The 23,531-nt window shown below is 41.1% G+C and overlaps 1 protein-coding gene across 1 annotated transcript in view; it reads left to right on the top strand.

Moving 5' to 3' along the window:
• Nucleotides 1–8,045: 8,045 nt before the first annotated feature.
• LOC311118219 (transmembrane protein 74-like) overlaps nucleotides 8,046–23,531 on the top strand; it is a gene marked incomplete at both ends in the record, with an annotated part of 35,183 nt that continues 19,697 nt past the window's right edge. The window contains one exon of the mRNA XM_084157603.1: nucleotides 8,046–8,873. Coding sequence (XP_084013729.1) covers nucleotides 8,046–8,873 — 828 coding nt within the window. The remainder of the gene's footprint in view (nucleotides 8,874–23,531) is intronic.

Below are 23,531 nucleotides of genomic sequence, written 5' to 3'. Positions count from 1 at the left end.
TTTATCTGAGCAAACCAGAAACATTTCAAGATATAAATTCAAACAATACTATAGAACAATTTAAATATAATACCTCGGAAGGTTGTGCAGGACTATGATAGATGAAGGAATCAATCTATCTTTTCAGACTGTTAGAGTATTTATCTGGTCAATATGTCAGTGTATTATGTCTGTTTGTAACAGTGTGTTGTTATATGTGAAAATGTGATCGTATTATAAATTGTATTTTAATGTTTAAGGACTCTTGGAAGATTAGTCCAAATGAGGACTAAAAAAAGGGCCTAATATAATCAAACAGTGCATCTGTGTTGAATGGCTGAAACAGTGAACGCTGATAATGCATCAATTAATTAACAGTCTTGTCTGCTGTGACCCATCTGCTCCTGTGTGTCATTCATTACTTTATTGTCATGGCTCTATCGACCCATACCGTCTCAGTAGTGTGATAAATATTTTGGTGTAGCAGAATATCAGAATATCATCACAATGTGACAGAAGTATATCCGTCCTCACAGGCAGAGTTCAGGAGATTAAGATCACACATTTTTCAAAGTACAGATGGAGAGAGAAGTGTAATTACAATTGGACACCCTAAGCACAATACCTTCACTATAAGGGTTCAAGATTACCTCAGTCTAATCTGTTATCGATACAGATTGAAGGGTTGATTTGGGGCCTCGAATCCCAAGGCTGATGTGATAAATCTCTGGGTTGACGTCAACCAAAGGGTTGCTGTCATCAATATGTCAGGTTACTGCTGTCGTGCCCTGGAGCAAGGTAATTGTTGTTTCCAGTCTGTCGTGGGTGGTGTGTTGGGTGCTGTTACAGCAAAAATGACAATTAATGTGAAAACAATTAAAAAATATATCCCATTCTAGAACCTCACTGTGATTGTAAGAGAATAGTTATAGTTCATATATTATTAGAAACTGGGTGGTTCGAGCCCTGAATACTGATTGGCTGACAGCCGTGGTATACCACGGGCATGACAAAACATTAATTTTTAATGCTCTAATTACGTTGGTAACCAGTTTATAATAGCAATAAGGCACCTCAGGGTTGCGTCGTGCATAAGAACAGCCCTTAGCCGTGGTATATTGGCCATATACCACACCCCCTCGGGCATTATTGCTTAAATATACCACACCACCTAAATAATGATCATGGACACCACTTACAAAACAAATGTGACTTGATCAAGTGTTCTCATGATCACATGGGCGTGATTCTGTAGGTACTCTCCCAAGTATTATTACAATGGGCTTTCACTGCCATCTTGTGGACAAATTGCAAATAGAAGGACTTGGGGAAACGCACCCACCACAATTTTGTGCTTTCGTTTTGGTCAAGGAATACCTAAAGAGATATGAAAAACAATCTGGAATCAGGACTCTTAACAGACCCAGTCATACTCAAGGGGGCTAAAGCAGACACATTGTTATACGGTCTTGTGTTAGGATATACACTGAGTGTACAAAATATTAAGAACACCTTCCTAATACTGGGTTGCACCTCCACCCCCCCACACGTTTTCCCTCAGAACAACCTTAATTCGTCAGGGCATGGACTGAATGAAGGGGATAAGACAGGTTAAAGTAATATTTTTTAGCTGGGTTTTTCATGCTCAACAGTTTCCCTCGTGTATCAAGAATGGTACACCACCCAAAGGACATCCAGCCAACTTGGAGTCAACATGGGCCAGCATCCCTGTGGAATGCTTTCGACACCTTGTAGTCCATGCCACAAAGAATTGAGGCTGTTCTGAGGGCAAAAGGGGTACAACACAATATTAGGAAGGTGTTCCTAATGTTTTGTACAGTCAGTGTATTTTCAAAAATAGTCAAACTGTCAATTGAATCCCCAAACTGTTTGGGTATGAAGTCAACTGCACTCTTGCGAAATGGTAATGTTATTATAGAGGAAGAGGCAAAAAATGCTTTTGTTCCCTTTGTTTTTCACCATTTGGACAAGTTTCTACTGTTATCACCAAACATATTTGAATTTCTGAACTGCTGCATTCTCTCAGGAGGGGGGTATTCCTTTAGGCTAAATAATCTCCTGCGTGTTTTTGCTGAGCGAGTAGTCTGAAATATAATTAAAATGTTGGGGTCATAGTTGACTGGCTGTGATGGATTGTCATTCATCTTAAACTGAAATGTGAATGTGTATCTGACTAAGGTATTGCAGGGTTGTCAGGTAGGAGTCCATGAATTTATGAATATCTATTTCATAAAAGCTTTGACTGTGATGTAATTATATTTTATGCTAATTCCATGAATTATTTATTACAATGGATTTTGTGAGAACATTCATTTTCTAGTAAAAATGTCAAGCTAAACTTCACAACAAAAAAATATAGGTTTGTTTTATATTCGCCGTGGTTACTTCTTAAGGTTTGGCATGTTTTGTCTCCAAAAATGAATGACATTTGGCCTGAAGTCAAGCTTATTTCATTTGACTAATGAACAAAACCTATCCCTGCTTCAAACCTGTGTGTTTTCCATAATAAACAGCTTTCCTGCACAACTATGCTCTGCATACAAAAACACCAAAGAGCTGTTTATATGACACTAACACTAAATCCCCATAACATGGTTTGATCACGATAATAGCAAATATTACTCACTCTAAAACAAGATTTGCAACTGTATGCTGTAATAGTGTTATAATTAGATACAGTAAAATTGTCTAAATGTCACGAAGAGATAGGACTAATATTTCAGTTGCACAGACATTTAGGGGCAAGTCATAGAATTGCACGTAAAAGCTATCAGATAAATTAGTATGCAAAGCAAGCCACGCTATGGTAGAGGCCTTAGATGATAGCATTAAAATATTTATAATGTAGAGAGTGTGGGTAGATGGAAAATAATAATCAATTATCCCTGCCTAGAAGTTTAATCGAATGAGCAGCAGGAGTTAATGATTGTTGCAAAAAATATTTTTATTATCTCTTTATCTTTTCATTAAAAGATGAATGTCTTCTTTAAACTGCCAATCTGGGGCACACACACACACACACACACACACACACACACACAGCCTTGCCTTCCTGTTTTTGCTTCCATCTTTTGAGGTGTATTCCTTCTGAAAGGCATAAAAAAGCTGATTGATATTCAGAGGAGAGAAAACAGCACTACATTATGAGAAGTTACAACATAACCCATAGTATCCATGTCAGGGCAAGACCTTGTTCCAATTTGGAAGACCATTCAATGAACCTTCAGTGCCAACTACTGAATATTTACTGACCCTGTCTAACTGTTATCAACCTCCACATCCCCTCTCAGACGCCCAACCTTTTAGTCCTGTCTTTCACTTCTCTCTACTACTCCAATCGACAGAGTAGGAGAAAGGATGATTGTCCACAGGATGTGCAGTACATGTGTATATTTCTGTACTGTTAGAAGGAAAGGTGACCATGGCTAGTTGCTGTGTATTAACACGGTCTGGATGATGGGCCCCGTGTAGCTCAGTTGGTAGAGCATGGCGCTTGCAACGCCAGGGTTGTGGGTTAGATTCCCACGGGGGGCCAGTATGAAAAAAAATATGTATGCACTCACTAACTGTAAGTCGCTCTGGATAAGAGCGTCTGCTAAATGACAAAAATGTAAATGTACTCCCTTTCTCTCTATTATACTCCCTCTTTTTATTTCTCTAATAGAGTCCCTGAACCATTTTATTTTATCGTAATGCTCTAGCCACCCTGCCTTGTCCTCCTCTCAAATGCAGCTAGGGTTTGCGTGCCAACTCTCCAAAACAATCTCTAAGGCATACGCCACTGAGCGACCTGCTTATTAATAATCCACCAAGCTATGGCCGTTAGATGCCCAGAGGCTGATGCTTGATCATATTTCCTTCCGTACACTGGAAATTGCTCATCAATGTCATTGAAATAAGTAAAAATATATTAATCTAATCATATACAGTGCCTTGCGAAAGTATTCACCCCCCTTGGCATTTTTCCTATTTTGTTGCCTTACAACCTGGAATTAAAATTGATTTTTTTGGGGTTTGTATCATTTTATTTACACAACATGCCTACCACTTTGAAGATGTAATTTTTTTTTTATTGTGAAACAAACTTGAGCGTGCATAACTATTCACCCCCCCAAGTCTCTTGGGGTATGTCTCTATAAGCTTGGCACATCTAGCCACTGGGATTTTTGCCCATTCCTCAAGGCAAAACTGCTCCAGCTCCTTCAAGTTGGATGGGTTCTGCTGGTGTACAGCAATCTTTTAGTCATATCACAAATTCTCAATTGGATTGAGGTCTGGGCTTTGACTAGGCCATTCCAATATATTTAAATGTTTTCCCTTAAACCACTCAAGTGTTGCTTTAGCAGTATGCTTAGAGTCATTGTCCTGCTGGAAGGTGAACCTCTGTCCCAGTCTCAAATCTCTGGAAGACTGAAACAGGTTTCCCTCAAGAATTTCCTTTTACTGAATTTTAGCGCCATCCATCATTCCTTCAATTCTGACCAGTTTCCAGTCCCTGCCGATGGAAAACATCCCCACAGCATGATGCTGCCACCACCATGCTTCACTGTGGGGATGGTGTTCTTGGGGTGATGAGAGGTATTAGGTTTGTGCCAGACATAGCGTTTTCCTTGATGGACAAAAAGCTAAATTGTAGTCTCATCTGACCAGAGTACCTTCTTCCATATGTTTGGGGAGTCTCCCACATGGCTTTTGGCAAACACCAAACATGTTTGCTTATTTTTTTCTTTAAGCAATGGCTTTTTTCTGGCCACTCTTACGTAAAGCCCAGCTCTGTGGAGTGTACGGCTTAAAGTGGTCCTATGGACAGATACTCCAATCTCCGCTGTGGAGCTTTGCAGCTCCTTCAGGGTTATCTTTGGTATCTTTGTTGCCTCTCTGATTAATGCCCTCCTTGCCTGGTCTATGAGTTTTGGTGGGCGGCCCTCTCTTGGCGGGTTTGTTGTGGTGCCATATTCTTTCCATTTTTTAATAATGGATTTAATGGTGCTCCGTGGGATGTTCAAAGTTTCGGATATTGATTTATAACCCAACCCTGATCTGTACTTCTCCACAACTTTGTCCCTGACCTGTTTGGAGAGCTCCTTGGTCTTCATGGTGCCGGTTGCTTGGTGGTGCCCCTTGCTTAGTGTTGTTGCAGACTCTGGGGCCTTTCAGAACAGATGTATATATACTGAGATCATGTGACACTTAGATTGCACCATATCTTATTTAGGGGCTTCATATCAAAGAGGGTGAATACATATGCACGCACCACTTTCCCATTATTTATTTTTTAGAATTTTTTGAAACAAGTTATTTTTTTTCATTTCACTTCACCAATTTTGACTATTTTGTGTATGTCGATTACATGAAATCCAAATAACAATCCATTTAAATTACAGGTTGTAATGCAACAAAATAGGAAAAACGCCAAGGGGGCTGAATACTTTTGCAAGGCACTGTATCATCACATGACATGGGCATGTACAGTGAGAAGCTGTTTACTGTTTACATTAGCTGGTTAATGTTTAGTGCTTAGGTTTTAGACTTAGGACTTATGTTCTATTTATGTACAGTACAATGCCCGCACCTCCGTACCACAACAGATAAATAAACACCACAACCCATCTATGCTGCAATAATAAGTATGGTGTTTTATCAAAAGCATCATGACTGTTATAGTCCATACATATTATTTGTACATCCAGCATACTTGCTTATAAATATCCTTTGCTATTTTGATGTTGTTGTTTTTTAATATGTGATTTTGTCTGTATTGTGATTGCTGCAAAATGAATTGCCTCTGAGGACATGAAAGACATACATTTGTTATCCCCTAAAGACAATACAGACCCTTAAGGAGTGGCATAGCCATGTTTATAATCTACAGCCCATTCTCCCTTTGGATGTGCCAGTGGCATGAGACACTCTATGAAGATGTACTGGCCTCTGGGTCGCTGTCTTTGCCGCATGCAGGGCTTTTGTCCTTGGCAGAGTGGTGTAGCCTAGTTGTAGCAGATAACAACTGATGGTCTGTAAGTCTTCGCTCTGTTAATCCTTGGAATAGACAGCAGCCTGGCCACTCTCATAATGCAGGGTCATGATACATCAAGTCATGACTGGGCAGTATTGCTTCCCAAGCTCTGCTGGAACAACTGGCTAGATGAATCACCCTCCTCTCTCCTCCAGCCTCATCTGTTAAATGGGAGTTTATTGGGCCATGGGCCAAAGTCCTTCACCCTATACTGCCACTGGTCTGCTGCTGGCAACATGTGCATGGGACACAGCTGCATAAAGGCATAGGGTTTTACTAACAAATATGCAGGTGGATGTGACAACGGCATCAATTGAATTGCAAAGTGTTGCCATTCAGGAAAATCATTGTGCTGTATCTTGTGGATTGCTTTACAGCTTTACAAATATGGGGATGGACTCAGAATATGTGAATGAATGATATTTACTAAGATTTTCTGGGCTAGATCTCTAGATTAAACCTGGATTAAATAATGCCTTTGACATAGTGACCACTAATCTTCCATGGGGCCAGGGCACAGATGGTGGGTAGGAGCGTTGGGCCAATAACCGAAAGGTTGCTGCATCGAGAATCCCCGGGCCGACAATGTAAAATCCTGTCATTCTGCTCCTGAGCAAGGCAGTTAACCCCCAACAACTACTGCTCCCCGGCCGCCGATGACGTGGATCTCGATTAAGGCAGACCCCCGCACCTCTCTGATTCATTTTTTGTTGAATGCATTCAGTTTTACAACTGACTAGGTGCTCGCTTTCCCTTTCCCACATGTGGTTTAGTTGACAATTCACTGTAGGCTGGCTATGGTTTAGGCCTGTGCATGGTTTTTTTCACTTGCAACCAAGCATCTAACGTTGCACAAAGTATACATCTTGAGCAGAATATTAACACAGCTCTAGTAACGTTAATGGCCATTTGATAAAATAAACGATATCGAATTCCCATAAGGTTGATACTTTAGCGGGAAATTATTGGACTTCAAATGCAGAGGTCCATAAGAATTCAAGCCTCTCTGGTGTGTGTTTATTTGACTGCACGCTGGAGTAATCTGCATCTGTTCAAGGGTACGGGGGGTAGCCAGCTCATTTCAGCACCATAGCGAGGCAGCTTAAACCTTGCGTGGGAGGGAGGGACTACAGCGAAAATCTTTCCTCTCAAGCAGACGAGGATTCTAACATCATGTAGGCTACATTTTCGTTAAAGGCATTTAATCATCGATCTATTATGATTCTTCTATACAAAGTATTCTGACATATGAAGAACATTCGACATAATGAATGCTGAAGAAGTAAGTGCTTTTGTATTATTTATTTCCTGAAATACAGTAGTTTATATTAGCTGAGCACACTAAGCAGATGCACTGTGGCTATAGGAAAGACTATGCTATGTATGCTCCAACTACACATCGCCAAATCTATCACGTTATTTAATTAATCTTCAATATTTCACAGCGATATTCTGAAGAAGCATATTGCAAGGCGTGGAAAGCATTTTATCTACTTCAAACCCATCCCTCTTTCCCACACAAAACAGCCTACTGCAATTATTTCTCTCCATAACAACCTATTGGAAATTGTATGTGCCCTATGATACCGTTATGGACAGTTATCATGACTAGGTGTAGTGAAGAGTGTGTTCTTCCATAATATGATAGACATTATGTTTGAAAAAGAATTAGAGATAATCTGTGGGTTTACGGGGATTGCGCACTAATTGGATAAGGCTAATCTGTCACTTTAATCGCTTTGTATACATGGAGCAATTTATTTAAACCCAAACAAAATGATTAGACTAACTTTGTCAATTTTTTAGGCTAAGTATTTCTGATAACATCATGAGCATACGTGCCCAAAATGGGCTTGAAGCGCCACAAATTACGCACAGGTGGCTGCCGTTTTCTCCATGCAATAATTTGCTAGTTTTTAATAATCAGGCCCTATGTGACATCTGATTTGTCAATTATTTCTCATCAGGGATGCTGCGGACTGAGAACGCTGTGGGGAAATAATTGAAGTGAACCAGCGGAAAGAATCGAATGGCTTCTGTAGAGCTGCTTTATATAGATAAGGACGGAAGAGGCAGACAACCCGATCCTCCCTGCGTCCTTGACTGGGATTCCAATCCGGTGCATGTTCGCAAAGCGAGCAGTTCAGCGGGAGGGGCGCTCTCTATCTCAGCTCCGGGCTGCGAAGGACTGTGTAATTCAGCACCAAGGACGGTTCCCCATAACGGAAGTCCGGATTTTAAACACAGTCACCCTGCGGTGGAGAAGGTCAGAGTGTGCTGCTACGAGGAATTAGAGACATCTTTCACCTATGTCGACGAGAATGTGAATTTGCGTCTGGCAAGCCCTGGGAAAAGTGGGGAAAGTATCCACAATTCCGGGTGTAGGCCTAATGACTGTCCCGAGGGTTTGCATGAGTTATCCCTAATGTCAGATGATGATCTCGCATCAGAAAGTTCGGGGGCATCTGTAGATTACGGTTTTATAAGCGCGGTCACTTTCCTAGTCACCGGGATCTCGTTAGTGATTATATCGTATGCAGTCCCTCGCGAGGTCAAAGTGGACCCGGAGAGCGTGTCTGCGAGGGAGATGGAGAGGCTGGAAATCGAAAGTGCCAGGGTAGGGGCACACCTGGATAGGTGCGTGATAGCAGGGCTTTGTCTACTGACACTGGGCGGGGTAGTGCTTTCTACTCTGCTAATGATATCTATATGGAAGGGAGAGATGTACAGGAGAAAAGCATTTGCATATTCCAAGCACTCAGCGAAACTATATGGCTCCATCAATTTCAAAACGAGATGTAGCCCAAGTCGGTCGTCCCCGCACCTGTCTATGAAGGAAGAGATAGTGGGGCGGCAGGTAGCTTAGTGGTTAAGAGCGTTGTGCCAGTAACCGAAAGGTTGCTGGTTCTAATCCCCGAGCGGACTAGGTGAAAAATCTGTTGATGTGCCCTTGAGTAAGGCACTTAACCCTAATTGCTCATGTAAGTCGCTCTGGATAAGAGCGTCTGCTAAATGACAAATAAAAATAATAGATGAGACCTTGAATTAAAATGATATCCTGTTGACAAAATACTTTGTCTTGTGTTACTAAGCCAGAGCAACACAATACAGCATGATGCAGGAACTCCAGACCCAAAATGTGCAACCTGAACACATCAGTCGGTCTACCTACAGAACATTAGCATAACTGTTAAAACATTCATTTGTTTTAATATCCAAGATGATGAAATATACATTGTCTTATGGTATCATCTCTATATAATTGAATGGACATGCAAGGTATAGGCCTATTTAACCAGGTAAGCAAATTAACAAAATGATACAGAATGAATAAGCAGGACAACATAAATTAAAAAGAAAAAACATCTATGTTTAAGACAAAAACGTGTTATTGGAAATCGAAAATGCTTGGCCACATTTTTCATAGTGCAATCTCTGAGAGGTTTCATTTATTATTAAGGTGATTCATATTTTATGTGAAAGTGTCCAACAGTCAGTAATATGCTGCATACACGCATTTTAGAGGGAAATGTGTCCGTCCCATGAGTTTAGAAAGTGAGATGTATTAGAAGTTGTAGAGTAGCCTAGTTTACTGCACTATATCAGATCCGATATGACAAAATCTGCTCAGTGGTGCATGTGCTAACATCCAATGACCTTTTTTACTTCCTCAATGCAGGTGAGCATACTTCTCCCTGTGGTTTCTCACTGTATGTGTGTGTGTGTGTGTGTGTGTGTGGGGGGGGGGGGGGGGGGGGTTGCTATCCTGCCACTGCCACCTTGCCTACGACACCACAGGGTGATGCTCTCTAAGGGTTGGCTCAAGATCACTCAATCACTTCAAAGAACAAACTTACTTCTAATGTACTGTACCTGCAGTATATGCAACATCATACTTGAATGTTCACGCAACATGAGAACTCACTGGATCACGATATAACAATGTAATTAATAGATATCTTTAAGAGAAATAGGGTTTTATTTATAGGCTAGGCCAACCAATGTTTTTATTATAGGCTACTGATGGACATACATCCTACAACACCCAAAACCATATTGTCTTCCTTTGAGTAGTCTCAGATATGCCTGTAAAATGTTACTGGAAGAGGGATCTATTTCTTTTAACAAACCAGAAATGGTGTGTGCAACAAAAACAGAAAATGTTCAATTCAGTTCATAGAACTGTTGGTTGAGAATTATTTTCTCCATGGTGAAGTGAGACACATCACTGTAATTTGCAATCATCTCTGTATTGTAGGCCTACTACAGTAGCCTATAAGACAAGAGACATCAAAGGAAACTTGTTACCTTGAAAATGGTTCCATCATTGCTCCACCTCTGATTTCAATTCTTCAAAGCCTTTATTCACAATCAGAAGTGTTTGCCTCCAGGGAAAATATGCTCTTTGGTGATCACTAGAAACAGCTAATTCATATTGTCATTTTGTGGGGCAAATTCATGTTGTTGGCTATTAATTATGCTTTCATTCATTTGCCCTCATCATCTATTGTTCGATGATGCATACATGGTAATTGAATAAAATATACACCCCACAAATTACAGCAACATGGTAAGACTGTTGTTACTATAACCAGACCCTGCTGTTTCAAGAACATCCTCTTTTGTGACAGGTGCACAGTTATGGCTAATGTACGGTGGTGCTACAGAAATGTACTGGTAGTGTAACTGTACAGTAGCAGACTGATGGTGAAACATAAACCCATCAATTTACTGCGTTATTTGACACCTGTCTTAAGTACCTTCAACTTCACGCAACCTAGCCTAGTTGGATAAGATGTTATTAAGCAGACGCTCTTAGCCACAGCAATTTTACAGTAGTGAGTGCATACATTTTTATATTTGTTCGTACTTCCCCCTTGGGAACTGAACCCACAACCCTGGCATTGCAAGTGCCGTGCTCTACCAACTGAGCCACACGGAATGGCAAGTTTGTCTCAGTCTAAATCCCTCCAGTGGGAAAGCACATTCACTTTCCTTGTTCACTCGTTCCTCTTCACTCCTAGGATGCATCCCAATAATCTCTCCTTTCTTTCGAAGTGTGCACTTCCCTTAATGGATTTGACAGGAAATGACATGTCATAAGAAACTCCCTCTAGCCAATGCCTACACCAATCTAATGCTTTTCAATTTGTGGGGAGTAGTGACAGAGAGCACACTTCAGGAAGAAGGAGAGATTATTGGGACATACTCCTTATTCTCTGGTCACAGAGGAGTAAAAGAAAAACGGGGTGTTTTGGTAGCTAAAAGATAATAAATTGCCAAATCAGAGATCTTTCTGGAAAGTTATATATATATAAAAGAAAAAACATTTCTTTACATCCAAGAATAGTATGTTTGGAGGCAAAGAGATGAAGAGGGGAGAGGCCACAAGGATGCAAGGAAAGATAATTGAGAATGCTATCTTAATTTCGATTTGCTCGATTCCTCACATATTTTCTCTTCGCCTCCCTCCCAACCATATTGGAGGAGAAGGTCTAAGGTCCCTCCCCTCGGACTTTCTTCTCCAATACATTTTCAAAAGGTGGCGAGGTGGAGGATGTGAGAGATCCCTTCCTCCTTGTTGACATAGAGATGTTGACCTCCCACCATGCCTCCATCTCTCTGCCATCCAAATGTCTCTAAGGGATTTGATCAGGGATTTGCTCAGTGCGACAGCATTTTACAAGTCAAGCTCAAGTGTATTTCCAGAGGTTTCATGCACAAGCTCTTTATCCGTGAAAGAGCACTTCACAGCTAAGACACACTGATTGATATTTTGTAGGCCCCTGTGTTAGAAGATCTATCCAGGTAAGACAGGATCTAAGACAAGAGAGAGGGGCTGAGTTTCTATTAGCATTAATTTCCCAAGTGTACTACACGCTAACGTGCTGTCATTTATGTTAATTTACCAGTGTTTGTGTGTATGTGTGTGTGTGTGGATGCGTCTGTGTATGTGTGTGGAGGTGTGTATGCATGCATGCATGCATGCATGCATGGGGGTTCATGCGCATGAGTATATGTGTGTGCATGTGTGTGTGTATCTGTATGAGAGTGAGACAGACAGAGCTACTTTCCTCTGCCATACAACTGATTTATTTATATGGCTTTTGTGAGGTGAGCTTGCCCTCCATCTCAGGCGTATGGCAAGAGACTCAGGAAAAGTTTCAATTTCTATTGATTGCTCATGAGGGACATGCTAAAGCCAAACACCCCAGGGATGTGATTTCATTATTGGCCACTCTCACCAGCCTTACTCAGAGGGGTTATTTTTAACAAGAGTGCATAATGCATTTTCTGGAACGCTTACAAGCTGTTATTTCAATTAGTTGGAGTATCTTTTTGTATTGTGAATTTAGTCCAGTAAGCTTCTTGTTCAGAATAAACTACTAAGCTGTGCTGTGTTTTGCATTTAGAATGCGGAACATCGATTTCTATTGTTTAGCCCATGTAGGCTCTCTTGCATATTTTTCATGTTTGCATGAAATTAGTTCTAAAGCTCTTTGGAAATCCAGGTTTATGTTGACATGACCTCTTAAAGCACACCTCATTTTGAATCGTACCCCCTCCTCTCCCTCCTCTGTGCCCTTCTATTTTGGAATACGCAGTGGTTCAGCAATGTATTATACGGTGTATGAGAGACATTGAACAAAGCCCTATTCTTAAGAGCAAAAGGCAACACATGCAGCTCTATGTCAAATCGATTTACACTTCTACGACTTCTGGTTGTCCGTGTTCTGCATCATTGACATTGAGGCGGTCGAGGGTAGCGGCACTCTGTCACTCGCTCCGTAGCCAAATGCACTGAGCTCTGAGCTGCATCATCCCTCAGCTCCACAATCAAGTCTGTCACAGTCATTGCCTGTGTTGTCCTTGGCACTTCCAATCACTTTCTCCTACAGCTGAAACGACCAGTCTGCCTGCCTCCTTCTGCCTACTCTGTGCTGTGGCAGCTAGTCAAACATTTAATGAAGTTATCATTTTGGTCAATCTTAACAATTTAACCAATGTAAGCAAGAAGGAAACGCCATGGTGCACATGTGTATCTATTTCAAATGCTGAAGGAGGGTAGAACTGCAAAGTGGGCAAATTGAATATTGGATGAGCAGTAGTGTAATATCGGCTGCTTGCTACGACACTGGCCATAATAGTCGTACCAGTGTGGTGGTTAAAGAGTACCGTAGGAATGAATGTGGATATAAAAGGTCTGCTGGTAAAGGCCTAAATGCAATATTGGTACCATTTGTGTCACTTAACATATGTAGCATATGAGATGAACAGCATTTGGCTCCAGATCAGAAATAATCCCCTTGCTGGCCCTCCTGTATGGCACAAATCAGAGACTAACATCTCTCCTCTTTACTCTTTGATCTCTGTTTGTGTTAAACTGCTTATGCGATTGTGCGTTGTGGACTCTCATATGAGTGTAGCAGCCTCTACGTTGTACCACTTCCCACTGGGGAAAAACTGGTTGAATCAACGTTGTTTCCACATCATTTCAACAAACAATTAAATGTGATGACGTTGAATCAACATGGATAACTGATTGGATTTTCAAAAAGTCATCAACGTAAGGGAATTTCAGATTTTCTTCTACAGCTAGTGTTCTAATCTAGGAATTAAAACGTTAACCTGTACTACATCGCAGTGAAATATATGTATTTGTTTCAAAGTGGATGTTACTGCACCATCAGAGGCATATTCAGAAAGGTATTGCATGTGTTGCTGTTAAATGATTGTTGGTGTCATCTTGCAATGTACCTTATGGCCTTTTTTTCACCCATCTTTTAACATAAATCCAATGACATGGTGACATTTTTTGTTGATTTCACATTGAATTCACGTTAGTTGACAACTCAACCAAATGTAAATCAAAACTAGACGTTGAACTGACTGACGCCTGTGCCCAGTGGGTTGTTACATTTGCCTTTAATTATGGCTAAGAATGATGTCTCCCAAGTTTGGTGTACTAAACTAGTGGAGTGGAAAGCGTAGCTTTTAGTAAACTATCAGCGTGCCAGAAGAACGGTGTCTCATCTTAACTCACAGTGCCTGGAGCAACATCTGAAGAACAATACAACACAAATGAACTAGCATCCTGAGCAATTTGGCATGTCGAAGTTTGTGTGTGTGTCTGTGTGTTTGTGTCTGTGTGTCTGTGTGTCTGTGTGTCTGTGCGAGTGCGCATGCATGCGAGCGAGCACAAGAGAGAGGGAGAGAATTAGTATAACTTAGTTGGTGTTTGTAATTGGAAGCCCTCTCTGAAAGCCCCAACTGAGCTCCATGTTTGCGGTTAGCAGCACCTCGGATGCATTGTTCAAGGCTCTACAATATGGCTCGCTGACGAAGAGGAGACAGAGATCAAATCAGCTTTGTATAGACTGGGAGACGCCTTGCTGCTGTTAGTCAATAGGCCCTGGATGCCTGCATAGAGCCAGGGGTCGGCCGGAGAGCCAGGGCCAGATTGGGAGAAACAGCCAGTCCAGTCCAGGGCTGATTGTTTGCGCTGCATTTCATTTGCTCCCAGTGTTGTGTTTCTGGAGAGAAGTGGACTAATGATGAGAGATGACACACACTGGTCTGGTGGGTGAGTGCCAGTTAGCAGTATGTGACGTGGAGAGAGAGATACCAACAGGCCCAACACTAACACACTATTACCCTTTCTACACTACTGAGCCGAGCAGAGCTGATCTGTACTGTGATGGCCTGGTTACACATCCACTATAGTTGTTGGAATGGTGCTGGAAAGGACAATTTTAAAAGAAAATATCTGAGCCAGCACTGTACAGTCCAGCACGATAGTGTGAAAACTCTATCACTCACTCACTCACTCACTTACTCACTCACTCTCACTCACTCACTCACTCACTCACTCACTCACTCACTCACTCACTCACTCACTCACTCACTCACTCACTCACACTCTAAACACAATAAAAACCTTTGTCTGGACTTGTTTCCCAAGACAGATTACTCACATATAATCTCCCATTTAGTGATGTTTCTCAACTCAACAGATCAAACTATATCACACATACAGTAAAGTACTATCATGCATCATCTTGGCATGATTGTTCCAAATATAACCAGAAGATGGCAGCATTAGACCAAAGAAAACACACAACCATGCTTTCGGAATTTTCTCGAACATGCAAGATGTCTCGAGTTCAAAGCAATAAATTGCAATTGTTTGAATCATTTTGTTCTCTCTCTCACTCAGGATGAGTGTCTGCTTTCATGAGTCACGCTTTCAGTAAAAGGTTTGATCCAACGTGATTCTGAGCGGGTCAAACAGCAACAACAACCAACTCCTCTACAGCAGGGGTGTCAAACTCATTCCATGGAGGGCCTAGTGTCTACAGGTTTTTGTTTTTTCCATTCAATTAAGACCTAGACAACCAGGTGAGGGGAGTTCTTTACTAATTAGTGACCTTAATTCATCATCAAGTACAAGGGAGGAGGGAAAACCTGCAGACACTCGGCCTTCCATGGAATGAGTTTAACACGTGCTCTACAGTATTCCTTCCACAATGGATCCACTCACCCTTGAGTACATGCATAAATGCAATCCCACAGACCAGGCTCTCTAGAGTCCTCCTCCTAAATAACAGCCCCCTCCTTGCCTTCCGCCTAGACCCTGGCGTGTTATTGGACAACATCTGGCCCAGGCTCTGTATTGATCTTGGCTGGGGTCAACATGGAGAGGCTCCTGTGAGTTAAGTGCACAGGGCCTTTTTAAAGACCTCTTGATTGTCCCACTGCTGCACATTTACCATCAAGTGGAGCTGAGCTCTCCTCGCCGACCCAGGATCCCTCCAGAGACCAACTCACCAGGAGCTGAATTATTCATCCAGGTCTGGTCAATGCCCCTCAGAGCACCAGCAGTCTGGGCTGATGGCAGACTGTAGAAATGAAAGCACCTCCTTTCCATGGATCTCACTTTCTTCATCTTTCTTTCTTTCTCTCCCTCTCTCACTCTCACTCTCACTCTCTCTCTCTCACTCTCTCTCTCTCTCTCTCTCTCTCTCTCTCTGACTCTCAATCTCTCTCTCTCTCTCTCTCTCTCTCTCTCTCTCTCTCTCTCTCTCTCTCTCTCTCTCTCTCTCTCTCTCTCTCTCTCTCTCTCTCTCTCTCTCTCTCTCTCTCTCTCTATTTCAATTTAAGGGGCTCTATTTTTATTATTTTATATTGTAACTTCCATCAATGTAATTGTCTGCATCACTTCCAATCCCCCATATGTTTTTTTTTCTCGCAAATATATATGTATATATATATATATATATATATATATATATATATATATATATATATATATATATATATATATATATACATACATATACATACACATACACATACACATACACATACACATACACATACACATACACATACACATACACATACACATACACATACACATACATACATACATACATATACACATACATACACACACATACATACACACACACATACATACAGTGGGGAAAAAAAGTATTTAGTCAGCCACCAATTGTGCAAGTTCTCCCACTTAAAAAGATGAGAGAGGCCTGTAATTTTCATCATAGGTACACGTCAACTATGACAGACAAAATGAGGAAAAAAAATCCCGAAAATCACATTGTAGGATTTTTTATGAATTTATTTGCAAATTATGGTGGAAAATATGTATTTGGTCAATAACAAAAGTTTCTCAATACTTTGTTATATACCCTTTGTTGGCAATGACACAGGTCAAACGTTTTCTGTAAGTCTTCACATGGTTTTCACACACTGTTGCTGGAATTTTGGCCCGTTCCTCCATGCAGATCTCCTCTAGAGCAGTGATGTTTTGGGGCTGTCGCTGGGCAACACGGACTTTCAACTCCCTCCAAAGATTTTCTATGGGGTTGAGATCTGGAGACTGGCTAGGCCACTCCAGGACCTTGAAATGCTTCTTACGAAGCCACTCCTTCGTTGCCCGGGCGGTGTGTTTGGGATCATTGTCATGCTGAAAGACCCAGCCACGTTTCATCTTCAATGCCCTTGCTGATGGAAGGAGGTTTTCACTCAAAATCTCACGATACATGGCCCCATTCATTCTTTCCTTTACACGGATCAGTCGTCCTGGTCCCTTTGCAGAAAAACAGCCCCAAAGCATGATGTTTCCACCCCTATGCTTCACAGTAGGTATGGTGTTCTTTGGATGCAACTCAGCATTCTTTGTCCTCCAAACACGGCGAGTTGAGTTTTTACCAAAAAGTTATGTTTTGGTTTCATCTGACCAAATGACATTCTCCCAATCCTCTTCTGGATCATCCAAATGCACTCTAGCAAACTTCAGACGGGCCTGGACATGTACTGGCTTAAGCAGGGGGACACGTCTGGCACTGCAGGATTTGAGTCCCTGGTGGCGTAGTGTGTTACTGATGGTAGGATTTGTTACTTTGGTCCCAGCTCTCTGCAGGTCATTCACTAGGTCCCCCTGTGTGGTTCTGGGATTTTTGCTCACCGTTCTTGTGATCATTTTGACCCCACGGGGTGAGATCTTGCGTGGAGCCTCAGATCGAGGGAGATTATCAGTGGTCTTGTATGTCTTCCATTTCCTAATAATTGCTCCCACAGTTGATTTCTTCAAACCAAGCTGCTTACCTATTGCAGATTCAGTCTTCCCAGCCTGGTGCAGGTCTACAATTTTGTTTCTGGTGTCCTTTGGCAGCTCTTTGGTCTTGGCCATAGTGGAGTTTGGAGTGTGACTGTTTGAGGTTGTGGACCGGTGTCTTTTATACTGATAACAAGTTCAAACAGGTGCCATTAATACAGGTAACGAGTGGAGGACAGAGGAGCCTCTTAAAGAAGAAGTTACAGGTCTGTCAGAGCCAGAAATCTTGCTTGTTTGTAGGTGACCAAATACTTATTTTCCACCATAATTTGCAAATAAATTCATTACAAATCCTACAATGTGATTTTCTGGATTTTTTTTCCTCAATTTATCTGTCATAGTTGACGTGTACCTATGATGAAAATTACAGGCCTCTCTCATCTTTTTAAGTGGGAGAACTTGCACAATTGGTGGCTGACTAAATACTTTTTTCCTCCACTGTACATACATACATACATACATACATACATACATACATACATACATACATACATACATACATACATACATACATACATACATACATACATACATACATACATACATACATCCATACACACACACATATCATTTTTTAAATTATATTTCCCTTCATTACTTTCCAACCCCACCACCCCTTCCCCAATTGGAGTAAACGAGTGAACAACAACGCTTAGGCCTCTACTTCCAGCCCATACATATTATATACATTTTATGGACACAGTCAAATTCTACAGTAATTATATTTTGTTTGTTTTTACTCCTGAACTTCTTCTGATCATTTTCATGATGTCCATCTGGTTTGCTTCTATATGCCATATTTTTCTAACTGTGCTCTTTCACAAAAGCTCTCAACCTATAACCTATATACTTATTATGGACACAGTATGCTTTACATTAGTTATCTTGTTGTTATTAGTTGTTGTTATTAGTCCCATCCTTCAGCTCCATTCAACACCTCCCATCTATCTCTTAACACCATCCATATTGGATTTGTATTTGCCATATATTTTTCAACTGTACTGTGATGTTTTACAAAAGTTCTGAACCTTTCTATTCTCATTGTTTCTACAGATCATAAATTGAAAATAAACATTTTTGCTAAAAGTATTATTATATTATTGATCGATTGACTATGACTTTTCAGATCACCCAGTATTGCTATCTGCAGGGTTAGCTCCAGGTAAATATTGCAATCCTTTAGCTATTCCTGGACCTGTGTCCAAAAACAAGCTACAAATGGACAGTACCAAAACAAATGATCTAATGATTCTGTCTCTTCGCAGACAAATCTGCAGAGCTGGGAAGATTGTATCCCCCGTATAAATAACATTATATTGGTAGCAAGAATTTTACTATATAATAATTTAAATTGAAAAATTATACGTTTTGAATCCGGCGTCGTTTTGCATATCAATTCATAAACACTATGCCATGGAATCGATACGTCAAAAATATCTTCCCAACTATTTTGCAATCTATATGGGACGGCTGTCAATCCTTTGGTCCTTAAATGAAACTGGTATACTTTTTTGTTTATCACAATTTTCTTTAACCAATTATATTCTTTAATGCAAGGCCGACAGACAAGTTCTTTACTTTTTCCCCCTTCCACTTTCCTTTTCCATTTTTGTGGTAATGCTGCAATTATTTGGTTGTAATTTTGGGTAGAGCGGACATTTCCATATGTTTTTGTTAGCTGCATGTGCGACATAACTCCACCAGTCCTACCGATAATATCATTTACGAAGATTATACATATATTTTTTTTTTAATCAATTAGTATATTTGAGTTTAACCACAATATTTGTTGCATTATTTGTTCTGTCGTTTCTGGAGGATTACATTGAAATTGCAACCAACTTTCTATGGCTTGTTTTAGAAATAGTGATATTTGGGGGATTATTTCCATTTCAAATAACTTAAAGTGAGAGGTTGTAATCTGAATAAAGGGAAAAGGGCCATTCTTGAACATTGGGTGAGACAATCTTACTAATTTGCTAGAGAACCAGTTCAGATGTAAGTATAACTTTTGAATGACTGAAGCTTTTAGTGATAGGTCTAATGCTTTAATATTTAATAATTTCTGTCCTCCGAATTCATAGGCCCGTTTAATTTTGTCTGGTTTGCCGTTCCAAATAAAATGGAATCTTTTTTTCTCATATAATTTAAAAAACTGTTCGCTAGGCGTAGGCAAGACCATAAGCAAATAGGTAAACTGGGATAATACTAAAGAGTTAATCAGGGTGATTTTTCCACAAATTGACAGGTATTTACCTTTCCATGGTAGCAAGATCTTATCTATTTTTGCTAACTTTCTATTAAAATGTATTGGAGTGAGATCATTTATTTAATTTGGGATATGTATTCCGAGTATATCCACATCACCATCAGACCATTTTATTGGTAAACTACATGGTAATGTAAAAATTGTATTTTTTAGTGATCCAATACGTAATATAGTACATTTATCATAATTTGGTTGTAATCCAGAGAGGTTAGAAAATGTATCTAGATCCTCTATGAGGCTGTGGAGGGATTCAAGTTGTGGATTGAAAAGAAAACATGAATCATCAGCATACAATGAAACCTATGTTTTTGAGCCCTGGATTTTTAATCCCTTGATATTATTGTTGGATTTGATTTTAATAGCTAACATCTCGATGGCAATAATAAATAGATATGCCGATAATGGACAACCTTGTTTCACTCCTCTTGACAGTTTAACACTTTCTGAGAAATAGCCATTATTTACTATTTTACACCTAGGGTTACTATACATGGTTTTAACCCAATTTATAAGAGATTGTCCAAAATTGAAATGCTCCAGGCATTTATATATAAACCCCAGTCGTACTTTATCAAATGCCTTTTTGAAGTCTGCTATTAAAGGGCTTCATTGGCATGGGAAACATATGTTGACATTGCTAAAGCAAGTGAAATAGATAATAAACAAAAGTGAAATAAACATATTTCTTTTTACAGTAAACATTACACTCACAAAAGTTCAAAAATAATAAAGACATTTCAAATGTCATATTATGTGCAAATAGTTAAAGTACAAAAGGGAAAATAAATTAACATAAATATGGGTTGTATTTACAATGGCGTTTGGTCTTCACTGGTTGCCCTTTTCTTGTGGTAACAGGTCACAAATCTTGCTGCTGTGATGGCACACTGTGGTATTTCACCCAATAGAAATGGGAGTTTATCAAAATTGGGTTTGTTTTCGAATTCTTTGTGGGTCTTAGTAATCTGAGGGAAATATGTCTCTAATACGGTGCAGCTCAATTTCCACCTAATCTCTCTCTCTCCCTAACAGTTTTTTCTTATCTTTCTGCTGTGGCATGGAGTGTTTTTGCACTGATATAGATAAGACCGGTGATCTAATGTCTTTAACGTAATAAAACCTCCACCTCCACCCTGCCCCCCTCTGAGGTCTACTGGAGGAAAGAGCCTCTTTGCGGGAAACAGTAGCATACAATCGTATCTGCTCCCATCTCAGGTTTCCTGATGTGTACTCATCACTCTAACCTTCAGCCAGCTCTCCGGCCCGCACTTCACAACAACACAGATAGAGATGGAGGGAGAGGGGGAGGGAGGGAGAGAGAGAGAGAGATGACGTGAGGAGTGGAAAGGGATATGTAAAAGCATATGCTCTAGATAAAAGAACGCCATCGACACAATAAAACAGTTGAGAGGTCTTTGTGAAGATGTCTTTGTCCTGACATCATGGATAAACTACTGGCTAGAGATGGGCTTCACCCTGATCTATCCACCCTAATTTATACTGTATTCTCTCCCTTCCACCCAAACAATAAAAAATCATCTGGGCCTGGTGGATACCAGCTGGAGCTGCTCTTCCAGACTTTTTCCCTGCCAAAGTTTAATGAGTAGAGTGTTGGTGTGTACTGTGACTACAGTGGCTTGTGAAAGTATTCACCCCCCTTGGCATTTTTCCTATTTTGTTGGCTTACAACCTGGAATTAAAATTGATTTTTGGGGGGTTTGTATAATTTGATTTACACAACATGCCTACCACTTTGAAGATGTAAAATATTAGTGTGAAACAAACAAGAAATAAGAAAAAAAATACAGAAAACTTGAGCATGCCCCCTCCCCCCCCCCCCCCTAAAGTCAAAATTTTGTAGATCCACCTTTTGCAGCAATTACAGCTGCAAGTCACAGCTGCAAGTCTCTTGGGGTAAGTCTCTATAAGCTTGGCACATCTAGCCACTGGGATTTTTGCCCATTCCTCAAGCCAAAACTGCTCCAGCTCCTTCAAGTTGGATGGGTTCCGCTGGTGTACAGCAATCTTTAAGTCATACCACAGATTCTCAATTGGATTGAGGTCTGGGCTTTGACTAGGCCATTCCAAGACATTTAAATGTTTCCCCTTAAACCACTTGAGTGTTGCTTTCGCAGTATGCTTAGGGTCATTGTCCTGTTGGAAGGTGAACCTCCGTCCCAGTCTCAAATCTCTGGAAGACTGAAACAGGCATCCCTCAAGAATTTCCCTGTATTTAGCACCATCCATCATTCCTTCAATTCTGACCAGTTTCCCAGTCCCTGCTGATGAAAAACATCAACACAGCATGATGCTGCCACCACCATGATTCACTGTGGGGATGGTGTTCTCGGGGTGATGAGAGGTGTTAGGTTTGTGCCAGACATAGCGTTTTCCTTGATGGCCAAAAAACTCAATTTTAGCTCATCTGATAAGAGTACCCCTTTTGGCAAACACCAAACGTGTTTGTTTATTTTCTTCTTTAAGCAATGGCTTTTTTTCTGGCCACTCTTCCGTAAAGCCCAGCTCTGTGGAGTGTATGGCTTAAAGTGGTCCTATAGACAGATACTCCAATCTCTGCTGTGGACCTTCAGCGTTATATTTGGTCTCTTTGTTGCCTCTCTGATTAATGCCCTCCTTACCTGGTCCATGAGTTTTGGTGGGCGGCCCTCTCTTGGCAGGTTTGTTGTGGTGCCATATTCTTTCCATTTTTTAATAATTTAGATTTAATGGTGGTCCGTGGGATGTTCAGAGTTTCTGATATTTTTTTATAACCCAACCCTGATCTGTACTTCTTCACAACTTTGTCCCTGACCTGTTTGGAGAGCTCCTTGGTCTTCATGGTGCCGCTTGCTTGGTGGTGCCCCTTGCTTACATTTACATTTACATTTTAGTCATTTAGCAGACGCTCTTAACCAGAGCGACTTACAGGAGCAATTAGGGTTAAGTGCCTTGCTCAAGGGCACATTAACGTCATTTAGCAGACGCTCTTAGCCAGAGCGACTCACAAATTGGTGCGTTCACCCTATAGCCAGTGGGATAACCACTTTACAATTTGGGGGGGGGGTTAGAAGGAATACTTTAGCCTATCCCAGGTATTCCTTAAAGAGGTGGGGTTTCAAATGTCTCCGGAAGGTGGTGAGTGACTCCGCTGTCCTGGCGTCGTGAGGGAGCTTGTTCCACCATTGGGGTGCCAGAGCAGCGAACAGTTTTGACTGGGCTGAGCGGGAGCTGTGCTTCCGCAGAGGAAGGGGAGCCAGCAGGCCAGAGGTGGATGAACGCAATGTCCTCGTTTGGGTGTAGGGACTGATCAGAGCCTGAAGGTACAGGGGTGCCGTTCCCCTCACTGCTCCAAAGGCAAGCACCATGGTCTTGTAGCGGATGCGAGCTTCAATTGGAAGCCAGTGGAGTGTGCGGAGGAGGGGGGTGACGTGAGAGAACTTGGGAAGGTTGAACACCAGACGGGCTGCGGCATTCTGGATGAGTTGTAGGGGTTTAATGGCACAGGCAGGGAGCCCAGCCAACAGCGAGTTGCAGTAGTCCAGACGGGAGATGACAAGTGCCTGGACCAGGACCTGCGCCGCTTCCTGTGTAAGGCAGGGTCGCAC

Source organism: Coregonus lavaretus (genome assembly GCF_964263955.1).
Source record: "Coregonus lavaretus genome assembly, chromosome: 3".
Lineage (NCBI taxonomy): Eukaryota > Metazoa > Chordata > Actinopteri > Salmoniformes > Salmonidae > Coregonus > Coregonus lavaretus.
The sequence above is the reverse complement of the archived record's forward strand: the minus strand, read 5'-3'. Positions and strand labels throughout refer to the sequence as shown.